At 41.0% G+C, this 12,395-nt stretch overlaps 1 protein-coding gene across 1 annotated transcript; it reads left to right on the top strand.

The window, feature by feature from the left end:
- The first annotated feature begins 352 nt into the window (after positions 1-352).
- On the top strand, positions 353-10,744 carry LOC128615288 (sterol 26-hydroxylase, mitochondrial). The gene is made up of 9 exons (XM_053637234.1): positions 353-855; positions 2,116-2,306; positions 2,484-2,683; positions 3,026-3,223; positions 3,343-3,506; positions 4,385-4,551; positions 9,325-9,406; positions 9,500-9,706; positions 10,162-10,744. Exons 1-9 carry the CDS (start codon positions 613-615, stop codon positions 10,276-10,278), a joined length of 1,569 nt encoding a protein of 522 aa, XP_053493209.1. The 5' UTR covers positions 353-612; the 3' UTR covers positions 10,279-10,744.
- Positions 10,745-12,395: the final 1,651 nt, after the last annotated feature.

Below are 12,395 nucleotides of genomic sequence, written 5' to 3'. Positions count from 1 at the left end.
TCTTTTGTCATTGTGCCATGGTGAATCTACCAGAAACTCTCCCACTTTTGCAGAGTTCAGCCTAGTAAAAATATCCGCTGCAGGTTAATGGTGTGTGTATGGAGTGGAATGGAGAGGAAGGTCAGCAGCACCTCAACTTGTAACGCTTGACGGTTAAAATAGGGAAGCCCTAAGTGGCCATGCATTATTACTTTTTTCAGTTTTCTCGTGATCACGACTTAATTTTCCAATTCCAAACAAATTTTGTTATGTCGAGATCACGAGAAAACAACAGGAAAAAAGATAGTACTGCATGGCCGCTTAGGGCTTTCGTATTTAAATGCGCATTTCCACGAGTTTTATTAAACAGCTTTAGATTTAAACTGTGCGCTTTAGCTGTTTGTGGGACTATTATGACCCTTTTCCAACTCAAATCCCGCATTAAAGAGTGCACACACCAGCAGTCAAAACACTTGTTGAAAAGAATGAGACAAAATATGCGTTGTTAAAAATAACCCAGTTTGGTTGTGGGCGTGGTCTCGAGCCTCCACGAAGACACACCTACCCGCGTCTCTTCAAAAGTGAGTGTGTCTGTACGTGTTTATCGAGTCTTCCTATTAGTCTGCGTTCGCCATGACAGCATGTGGAGCTTTCAGAGCGTTCAGCCTCGCAGCGAGACACAGCCGGAAAACTTCCTCGGTTCAGGAGCTGTTAGCGCGGAATGTGAAGTCACAGGCTGGAGACTTGAATCTCCAGTCTGCCGCGGTTGCACCTGGGAAATTAAAGAGCATGGATGAGCTGCCTGGTCCCAGTCTGTCCGCCACGGTTTACTGGCTGTTCGGGAAAGGATATGCAGATAAAAGCCATGCATTACAGGTTGGAAACTCCTACTCTTGATCAGGGGCATTGTCTGAACTGTTAATCATCCGGGGTGTTAGCCCAGATTCTTCTCCATCAAAAACCGTTTAAAAATCTACTTCTGAATAGACGGTTTCCATGCGTTTCCCCCTGCATTTCTTTTTCCAGCTCAGCTAGTAGTCTAGAGTTTTGGTTTAAGGAAGATGGGGTAACTTGGCTGTCAATGCATGATATGATCAGAAAAAGCTATTTATCATACAATTTGCCTTGGGTGTTGTCACTGTTTCGTAAGACTACCAGACCGATACAATGTAACTTTTCTAACTAGGCTCGTTTGGTGTCTCTAGCCAAGGAGAGGGTTTATCTGTTACATGCAAACTACATTATCTGTTCTTCACTACTACTGCTGATTATTACTACTACACAGGGGAAGAAAATACTAACTAGTAATATTACTGGCAAACTGTTTGAACATGCACACACTGTCCATTTTATTAGGAACACCTGTATACTTGCACATTCATGCAGTTATCCAATCATGTGGCACCAGCACAATGCATAAAATCATGCAGATTCAGGTCAAGAGCTTCAGTTACTGTTCACATCAAACATCAGAATGCAGAGAAAGAGTGATTTCTGTGACTCTGATAGTGGCATGGATGCTGGTAACAGAAAGGTTGGTTTGAGTATTTCATAAACCGCTGATCTGGGAATTTCATACACAACACTCTAGAGTTTACACTGAATGGTGTGGGGGGGAAAAAACCTAAAACAGATCCATTACGGAAACCAAAAGTGATTGGAATTTAAATAAATAAATAAATAAATAAATAAATAAATGCATGGAGATCATTGTGAGTAAAGATCATCGAGATGGGGATGGTAGATAGGGTGAGTTTCTGCTCTGCATCCAGAAAGACTTGAACTTGATGCAGTCAACTACGGGATGCCGGCAGAGTGAGATGATGATACATGATGATATAGGGTACTGACCGGTACAATCTGATCTTCCTGCTGTTATTCAGAGGTATGTGTTGAGTCACACTGTGCTTATGTTTGGCACTTTTTTCAGCTGTTGAGTCTGTATATCAGCGATGGTGCTTCTAAGGAAGTGGAATACATAGAGGTGGAAACAGTACTGAAAAATTGCATGCAAATGAAAGTATGGATAATGTATCTAAGTCATGCTGCCTTAAAAGTGGAGGCATCCAGCCAAAAGTTCCACTGCAGTTCCACTTTTCACTGATTTTAATATTTGGATGAACACTTTTGTTAAAGGTGGAGCACAAGCGCCTGTACGGGCCAATCTGGCGCTCACGGTTCGGGCCGTTTGACATTGTGAACGTGGCGACAGCAGAGCTCATCTCCCAGGTGATCCGTCAGGAGGGACGGTACCCAGTGCGCAGTGCACTTCCACACTGGAAAGAGTACCTAGATATGAGGGGTCAGGCTTATGGGCTCCATGTTGAGTGAGTCTCTTTCAGCACTCTGTGCTGTTTGCAAGACAGATGGATATTCTTAAAGATGTTCAGATTTTCTCACCTGAAGTCATGTTCTAACTGGTCAGAATAGATTTACGTGTTTTATTTTCATCTCGTATCTCTTCTTGAGCATCGCGTTCAGTACACACCTTCTGTTCCCAACAGGACGGGTGAGGAGTGGTACCGAATGCGTGGCGCTCTGAATCCAAAAATGCTGAAGTTGAAAGAAGCATTTGCGTATGCTCAGGTCATTCATGACGTGGTGTCTGATCTGCTGGAGAGAATGGAGCGACTCCGCTTGTGCAGTCAGGACAAGAGCACTGTGTGTGACCTTTCCTCCGAACTCTACAAGTTCGGCTTTGAAGGTCAGAGATTGAACTGGAGTCGAGACTTCCTTTATTGAATAGTAAAAAACAATTGTGATCAAATCTCAGGACCTTAAAATTCAATATACAGTTTTGTGAAAAGTCAGTGTTCCTCACATAATATAATAAGTAAGGAATAATGTATGACAGGCCATGCAGATAAAATATAAGAAAATCTTTAATGATGAGGGGGTTTAGAAAATATTATGTTAGTGTCTATATATTTAAGCTCAAAACATCACTGAAGTTCATGCATTTATTGTGCTCATTTTCCTGAAGGCTGCCTCTTTCTTGCTCTCTCTCGCTCTCGCTCTCGCTCGCTCGCTCGCTCTTGCTCTCAAGGTATTTCCTCTATTGTCTTTGAAACCCGCTTGGGCTGTCTGCAGGAGGAAATTCCCACGGAAACACTCCGCTTTATCACAGCAGTTAATAACATGCTAACTCTGTCCGAAACCGTGCTGTTTTTCCCTCACTGGACTCGGAAGATATTTCCTTTCTGGAAGCAGTTCATCCAGGCCTGGGATGATCTCTACGGTGTAGGTATGCTGGATGAACACATGTCTTCACTAAGACACATTTACCAGTATGCAAAAATTAAAACCTGTTATGAAGTACTAGGTGGAAGTCATAACATGTCCCCTTAATGTGCTGGCCTTCAGCACGGAATTTGATTGACAGGAAGGTGAAGCAGATAGAGGAGCAGGTGCAGCGTGGAGAGAAGGTGGAAGGCATGTACCTTACCTACCTGTTATCAAGCAACAAACTTTCCCTGCCAGAGGTTTATATCACCATCACTGAGCTTTTACTTGGAGGAGTTGACACGGTGAGTGCGGTTTATTCAGTGATGTCACTGACATTCAGGTTCAGATCAGGCCCAAAACCTGTGTGTGTGTGTGTGTGTGTGTGTGTGTGTGTGTGTGTGTGTGTGTGTGTGTGTGTGTGTGCGTGCGTCCGTCCGTCCGTCCGGTGATTTGCCAACAGTTGAACTTTTATTCTTCTTTAAAGACTGACACATCTTCCCTTGTTATTCGTTTGGTTTGATGTCTCTAAAAACAAGTTTTAGTTATGTTAGCCCTCACCTTCCTACTTTTTTCCCCCTCTTTCTCTTCTCTTGAAGTCAGTAAGCAATAAAATAATTTGTCATTTTACTGAGAAACAGGAAGTGCGAACTCCTCTGCTCTGAAGACTTTACAGGTGACTGTACTGTTACAAAGTGCTGACAAAGGAAAAAACCAGCACGGAGATTCCTCTCATAAATGATAAACATCTTCACATTTTCTGGTGTCTCTGTAACCCAAGAAGCTAAACACGAGGCCAGTGAGGGGGAAAAATGTTACGCACGTGAACTTGCTTGTTTTGCAGACATTCCACAGCATTAAATGAATAAAATGTTCAATTCAATCTTTAATTAATAAAGATTGTAATCGTTGTCAGTTCGCTGTGATGTAAGAGGAGTAAAATACTTTGGGTTGTGTCATTGAAACACAGTCGGCTTCGGGGTGGTAACCGTAACCCTGACTCATGTCGGGCCTCATCACACCCTCGAATATTTTCTTGTAACAACGTGCAACTATGTGGTGTTGTTTTTTTATTCCATACTTAACTCATCGAATTATTAATCATGTGTTTTGGATTGTGGAAAGAGAGCTGTTCTACACACTGTACTGTATGTGTGTTAAATGAATTCTCTCCTTCTCTCAGACATCGAACACCATGTCCTGGACTTTGTATCATCTTGCCCGTGATCCGGAGGTGCAGAGTCGTCTCTATCAGGAGGTGGTGTCTGTGTGTCCGGACAGGCAGCTGCCTACCACGGAGGACTTGAGCAGAATGCCGTACCTTAAAGCTGTTATCAAGGAGATTCTCAGGTAAACAATGAGATTCAGGGCATAAGGGTAATTCGTACTGGGTTGAGTCATAGTTCAGGGTGCAGTATATATGTGTGTATTTATTTATTTTTGTTTGTTTGTTTTTTGTTTGTTTATGCAAGGTCATACTGCTTACAGTAACACCACTCATGTATGCAGTAATGTTGCAGCACTGATGAGTTCATTTTCACGTGTGACAAATGAATTTCTCTTGTGTTCAATATCTTTATATCTGTCCTTGAATGGAAGTATGCCATGCCTTTTTATTGAGCCTTATCCTGAGTCCCGGACAGAATTGAGGTCAGAACACATGCCGGTATTGATATCAGAGATAAATCCACATACAGGGATCCAAAAAGATAGGCAGAAGTCAGACACGGAAAATACCACTTGCTATGAGAAATAGGATCCAGAACTAAGAAGTATTGTTTGTTTATATTGAAGGGGGAAGGGATGCACCTACTTCCCTGTGCATAACTGTTCATATGAATTGAGGTCCAAAGCCATCTTTATGGTTTTTAAGTGGTACCATCCTCAGTAATCTTGAACTTTAGGCTGCACCATGTGGAGCCATCCTCAGTGGCCTCAGTAGCAGCAGGTGACTTCCAATTGATGAGAACCCCAGCTAGAAGTAGGGCATCAGGATGGATCAGGCAGGTCCAGAGAGCAGAAACAGTCAGGGTCACTGGTCTCTCAGGAATATCATGTATAGCTCGACAGAAAGAGAGATTGAAAGCGAGGGAGAGATTATTAGGTATGCTTATTGTCAAGTTATGGTTAAGGACCATGTACTTTATGTGAGTGCGAACAGGGACTCCAGCAGGACTAGCTATGATGGCATAACTAAAAGGGCAAGCCAGAAGGGAACACCGACATCAGGGCTCCCTGGGAGGGGGCAGCCACTCCACCCTCAACAAACAACAAACATTGGTGAACGCATGAAAGTGGGGTGGTGACAGCATCCAAACATCCCAGTTCACCACAACACTCTATGCCTATGTGCCCTCTAGATCTGCTCCTTTACCTAAGAATAAAAAACGATTCCTAAAAAGCTTGGGTAAACAAATATGTTTTCAGCCTGGACTTAAACACTGAGACTGTGTCTGAGTCCCGAACACTAATTGGAATGCTGTTCCATAACTGTGGGGCTTTGTAAGAGAAAGCTCTTCCATTTTTCTGCATTGTGTATTGACATTATTTTTCTTAACTTAGCAATATTTCTGAGGTGAAAGAAGGCTATGCTAGTAATATTATCTACATGAGCGTCAAATGAAAGACTCGGGTCAATAATCACACCAAAGTCTTTTACTGCTGAACACGATGAAACGGGAAGGACATCCTACTGTGTAATCAGAACGCTAACTTCTAGCTATGTGTGGTCCTAGTACAAGTACTTCTGTCTTGTCAGAGTTAATAAAAGGATGTTGTTAAGCATCAAGTGTCTGAACTGTTGTAAAGGTGGCATCCTATGACACTGTCACTTTTAGTCACTGAGCTCAGTACGACCCATTCTTCTGCCTCTGCTTGTCTATGAAGATTGCATGGCTATGTGCTTGATTTCTATACACCTGTTAGTAATGGGCGTGGCTGAAACGCCCATTTTTAGTAGTGGTGTCCACATATTTTCGGCCATATAGTGAATGTGCAGCTGGATGTAATTAGGGACGATACAAAAATGGCATCATGGGCAAAAAAATCTGTTATGTAACATAAACCCTTGATGTATAATCTGTGTGGGAGGGGATAATAGATTCCTAGGTTGTGCATGCACACATACATGTGTAACCCACATGCACAAACTAATGTTGTAATGCTCTTTGAACTGCTTTTTGTATGAAAGGTACTAAATAAAGGTTTTCTATTATTATTATTATTATTATTATTATTATTATTAGGGGGCCAAGCACCAAAGGTTTGTAGGCTTGTTCTTGGTCTTGTTCTTCTTGTTAGGGCCCGAGCACTGAAGGTGCCGCACCTCCGGTGTCCACTGGCGGTGCAGGGCCCTATTGTTTTATCCGGTGTTTATTATTAGGGCCCGAGCATCGCTGGTGCGAAACCCTATTGGATCTGCTCCGTTAATATTAATAATAATAATAATAATAATAATAATAATAATTCTTCTTTTCCGAAATGAATTGCATTTTAGAGGGCCTAAACATACCCGAAAACTCACGAAACTTTGCAGACGTGTAAGAACCGGTGAAAATTTACATCTGATGGGGGTTCCAGATTTGGGTGTGGCAAAATGGCTCCACAGCGCCACCTACAAAATTTCAATGATGTGCGCCTCGCACCATGTTTCACCTACATGTACGAAATTCTGTAAACATGTCTAAGATGGCCAAACATACAAAAACATCTCTTGAACCCATGCTCTAAACTCAACAGGAAGTCAGGCATTTAGATTTTTCTCTTAAATTTTTGCTTGTTTTTTTTTTGCCATTTCCAGGCCTCGTACTTTAACGTACTCCTCCTAGAGCTTTCATCAGATCGGATGAAGCTTTTGAGTTTTCGTTGCACGGCGTGGCAGTCTCACAAATTACGATGTTTCGCCATGAAAAAGGAAGTTGTTATAACTCAAACACAGAATGTCCAATCTGCTCCAAACTTCACGTCTTTTATAAAGGTCCCAGCCTGAAGACATCTACATGCCAAGATTCAGTAGTAGTAGTCATAGTGCCACCTGCTGGCAAGAGGAAATGATACATTTTACATTGTGACACACTCCTAACAACATCTAAATGCTTAAAAAAAAAAAAAAATATGGAACGGAGTGCCCCTGGCAGAGCAGACCCAACGTGCATCCGGGAGCGAGGGCCCTTTCATCGCTGCTTGCAGCTTTAATTGTTCTTGTTCTTCTTCTTGTTCTTCTTGTCGTTCTTCTTCAAAAAGTTGTGATATTTGGCATTCTGACTAAATTTGTGCCAAGTGCTGCAAACGCAGTGCTCTTGTCCTGACTGTGTTAGCGGACTCGCTCCACTCTCTGCAGCAGATCTGACACCATGTCATGAATGACCTGAGCGTACGCAAATACTTCTTTCAAGAAGAGATTAAAATAAACTTGTAAATCTAGTCTGACCAGTTAGGTGACTCCAGGTGAGAAACTCTGAACATCTTTCTTAAGAATTCATCGATCATGTGTGCACTGTACACTTTGTATGTTTATGGTCATAACTTTTGAACCGTGTGTCCAAATTTGCCGCCTTGGATTTTGTAAAAAAACTGTCTTTCACTACTGCTGCTACAAATCTTGTCCCGTCATCAACAAACAGGATGTGAGGCTGTATCTCAGCAACAACTTTGTGCACTGACACAAAACTTAGTAGGCATCTTCAGGTCTATGGCCGGAGGCTATGCAACACATTTTATGATGGTGTCACCTACTGGTCAAAAGTTACAATAACATGCTTAAAATGCTTCCAATTTTTAATGAAACTACAAATCACACTTGAATCCCTTTGCCTAAAGTTATGGCTCTACTTTCCTGTGATTGCCGAGGCAACATTTGTAGCACATCTGTGAATGTGGCTCATTAAGTCTGGGTGCTTGGCCCCAGACTTTTATTATTATAATAATAATAATAATAATAATAACATGAACCTTCTTTACTTATTGTGAAGATGCTGATTCACAGGTAACTCATTCTCAGTGTTCTGATTTTATAGCTTTAGACAAGGAATATTTGTAGTCAAAAGTCAGTTTATTACAAGGCAGGATGTGGACATTAAAAATATCACCAGCAAGGGGAGCTGTTTAACAACGACAGCACACTACTCAAGGAAGACAGAATGCAATAGATGATAAAACAGTGTGGACATTTCTTGGTTAGCAAAAATGGTGACTTGTGCGTGAGTGAGACATTTGCGTTTAGAATCATTAATAACACAGAGCTAAAACTGTGCTTTCTGGATCTGTTGTTCAGGGATTCAGATCGCTCGGCTCACCAATCACAGCTGATTCCTGAACAGCTCTGATCACCTGGCTCAGCTCATCTTTTTAAAAAAAAAAAAAAAAAAAAAACTGATTTCATTCAGATTCCAAACGGCTCAGTGATGGGAATTCTGGCTCTTTTCAGTGAGTCAGATCATTTGATTTGGCTCATCAATAAGAGCTGCTTCTTTCAGCTCCCAAATGGTTCATTGTTCATCCATCCATTTTCTGTACCGATTGTCCTCCTGGGGGAGCCTGGAGCCTATCCCAGGGAACACTGGGTACAAGATTGGGTACCAACCCATTGAAGGGCACAATCGTGCACCCTTTCACACACTACAGACAATTTGGAAATGCCAATCAGCCCACAATGCATGTCTTTTGGACTGGGGCGTGGGGTGGAAACCAGGGTACCCGGAGGAAACCCCTGAAGCATGGGGAGAACATGCAAGCTCCGTGCACACAGGGTGGAGGTGGGAATTGAACCCCCAATGCCAGAGGTGTGCGGCAAACGTGCTTGCTGAGACACATTGTAGTGATGGGAATTCTGACTTTCTACACTGAGGCTGAGCTAAATGAAATGACTCGTGTAAAACAGACAATTATTTCGGCTCCCAAACAGTTACTTGTAGTGATTAAGATTCCTGTCTCTTTTCAGTCAGATCACCAGTAAGTGCTTAATTGCAGTGATGGCATTTTCAGATTTTTTCAGAGTATTTGGCTCTGCTCATCAGTAAGAGTCGACTCTCAACTCTAATAAGAGGTTGTTGTGGGTTGGTGTTTTTTTTTTTTTTTTTTTGCTTTTTGCCCTAACTGTTGGACTGTTTATCTCTGTTTGTGCAGACTGTATCCTGTCGTGCCTGGTAATGGACGCCTCATCATGGAAAATGAGATTGCTGTAGGTGGCTACTGGTTCCCAAAACAGGTAAAATCGTATAAAAACCCAATTCATAATATACTGGCAGTTATGTGCTTTTAATGGACCTCTTACATATGCTGATATTGTCCTCCTTTTCAGACACAATTCCATCTGTGTCACTATGCTGCGAGTCACGATGAGAACGAGTTTCCAGACTCCGAAAGTTTCATTCCAGAGCGCTGGCTGAGGGGGACACCATCGCATTCCCAACACCACCCCTACAGCTCCATCCCATTTGGAGTCGGAGTTCGGGCTTGTGTGGGGAGACGCGTGGCCGAACTGGAGATGTACTTTGTTCTGTCTAGGGTGAGTTATATACAGGTGCATCTCAAAAAATTTGAATATTGTGGAAAACTTCACTTCTTCCCGTAATTTAATTCAAAAAGTGGAACTTTCATATATTCTAGATTCATTAGACATAAAGTGAAATATTTCAAGCCTTCTTTTGTTAAAATCTTTGTCTTACAGCTCACAGAAATCAAAAATCCAGTATCTCAAAGTATCTCAAAAGTTCCACTTTTTGAATTAAATTGCAGGAAAAAAATGTTTTTCCCATGATATTCAAATTTTCTGATATGTACCTGTACGTGTCTTTTATATAACTTCTATAACTTGGAGCTCTTGGTTGAGTAAAGTCTCTGGACTTCCATCCAGCTTGGGTTTGATTATTGTCTAACGATCAAGATATGCATAGTCCTTACACTGAATTATCTTTGATTGCTGATCCTGAGGTACCCTTCTACCCCTTCTTGCTCTCCCAGCTGTTGCAGCACTATGAGCTTTCTCCCGTGGATGGAGCCCCCACAGTCCACCCCAAAACGAGGACTCTCCTCATTCCTTCAGAACCTATAAACCTGCGCTTTGTCCCCCGGACCTGAAGGCAGCGCTGCTCACCAAGAGAATAAGAAAGACATAAAGTTTTTACATCTGTAAGTCTCATAAGGTTGAAGTGTAAAAGAGAACTGCAGTGTGCCAGAACATAAATTGCAGTGGCATCTCATATCACTTCCAGAAAAAATTTATTGATCTCTGCAAAATGGAGTAATGTAATGCATCTCTAGAGGTTAAAATATTCTTGTAAAATGTTTTAAATTATTACTTATTCATATTAAGTCAAAAAATGTTTAAGTCCAAAATTTTTTTTATTCCTGCATGTTTTGTAATGTAATAAGCTCTGGGCAATTGCTTAAAGCCCACTACTATGCAAAGGTGACGCATTATGGATTATGCACTCTGCCCTGAAACATTTTCTGCTTCTAGCTGCAAATCACAGGTTTGTTAATTCGCTCGTTGTAATACATTATTGTTTCTGTAGTAACAATTTACACATGGGCTTATATAGTGGATGGCCCACATAATGTAGGACTAATAATATAATAACATTTAAAAATGCGTGGCTATTTTAAAAAAAACAAAAAAAAAAACCCCACAAAAGTATAATTATTTTATGATGAAGCTTTCTTTAAGGAGATGTTTATTTAACTGAGACGTTTATTTAATGACCCTGGAGTCTCCAGTGTCGGTGCTTGATAACAGTTTTCCAGCATGGTAAAGTCTTCAGGACTGCGGAGGTCACACTTTTCAGTACAAAGCACTGACACTGGAGACTCCTTCCATAAATGTTAAAGAAATGTCTTTGCATTTTCTGCGTACTCTGTAACATGTCAAGCTGTATTTTATTTTGTCTTATTAACTTGAAGGAAGGGGGGGTGAGTTTGGTGAGGGAATGAATTTTTAGAGTTGCTATATCATAAGGGATAACAGGAGCAAACATGTTTCATGGATGTTCCACAACATTAAACAGAACTATAAATGGAAGTAAAGTAAATAAATATTGTTTTTTACCATGAATAAATTGCTGGTATGGAAAAATTATCAACTTTGGGCTGGTACCAGTAGCTCCACTTCATCACACCATCCAATTGTTGACTTGATTTCCTATAACCGTGTGAGAATCCAAGTCTTTTATGTATTATATGTATCCAGTTATTAGTGCAATAACCTGTATGTAAGAAAATAAATAAATCAAACTTCAATTAACTAAATTTTGTTTCTTTAATGTTCAAATGCATGGAAGGTGTGATTTAGGTCTGTAGTATGGCTTTGCTTACACAACTTGTGTACACACTGACTCGATTGCTGTTTAGTTTTAGGTTCATTTTCCACGATCATGGGTTTATCCCAAATGTTAGAAGTTAATTTAGACAAGAGTGTCAAGAAACGAGAATATCTTCCAGTATTTCTAAACCGGTTTAGTAGTTAAGAGCCTGCTGGTTAATTGACCATTTAAAGACCGTGCACCGATGAATCATTTAACATTTGCTGCATAGTAAGCTGATACTGTAGAGCAAGAAACGCCCTGGAGGTGGGACATATACATTCTAGAGAGTATTTCACTGGATGAACCCAAGACTAGTACGGGATGAATCATAAAAATAAAAAACTATTTTCCTAGAAGTGACAAATTGAGAAAAGAACCCCCCCCCCCCCCCACTGTAGCTGTAACACTAAAGGAGAGGTACAAAAAGCTTTAAAGATGATTGGACGGAGAAGTATGTGTTTATTCTCCCATCAGGCACTAGTCAAAAATGGTAACATGAAGCACCAGTGTTAAATCATTTTATTTCTACCTATATACTAATCATAACTAACTGTTGTTAAGATTGTCATGTTAGGCAGTCCCTCCAGGATTTTGTGATTTTTGCGATCATGGAAATGGATGCAAAATCAAGCAAACCCTGCAATATTCGGGGGAGCTTGCAATTTTTCAAAATTACTGCAGATTTGGGCCATAACAACGCACATTCAGCCAAAGTCCACTTCAATTCACGTGCATCGAACACGAGTACAGCTAAAAGATACAGCTCATTTACCAACAAACATCACTGTGAAAGACCGTGCAAAACAATTTCATGCAACTGCCAGTCCATACAAGATTTTGCAGAGTTTTTTGTGATTGATTTTGCTGCTAATTTTTTCAAAATTTGCAGTTTTT

This window comes from Ictalurus furcatus, chromosome 12, assembly GCF_023375685.1.
Source record: "Ictalurus furcatus strain D&B chromosome 12, Billie_1.0, whole genome shotgun sequence".
Taxonomy (NCBI): Eukaryota; Metazoa; Chordata; class Actinopteri; order Siluriformes; family Ictaluridae; genus Ictalurus; species Ictalurus furcatus.
Note: the sequence above shows the minus strand (reverse complement) of the source record. Positions and strands in the feature narration are given on the sequence as shown.

Coding starts and splice junctions, on each gene's coding strand:
- LOC128615288 (XM_053637234.1), top strand. CDS start 613: ATGACAGCATGTGGAGCTTTCAGAGCGTTCAGCCTCGCAGCGAGACAC. Junction 2,684..3,025: donor CTACAAGTTCGGCTTTGAAG/GTCAGAGATTGA, acceptor CTTGCTCTCAAG/GTATTTCCTCTATTGTCTTT. Junction 4,552..9,324: donor GTTATCAAGGAGATTCTCAG/GTAAACAATGAG, acceptor CTGTTTGTGCAG/ACTGTATCCTGTCGTGCCTG.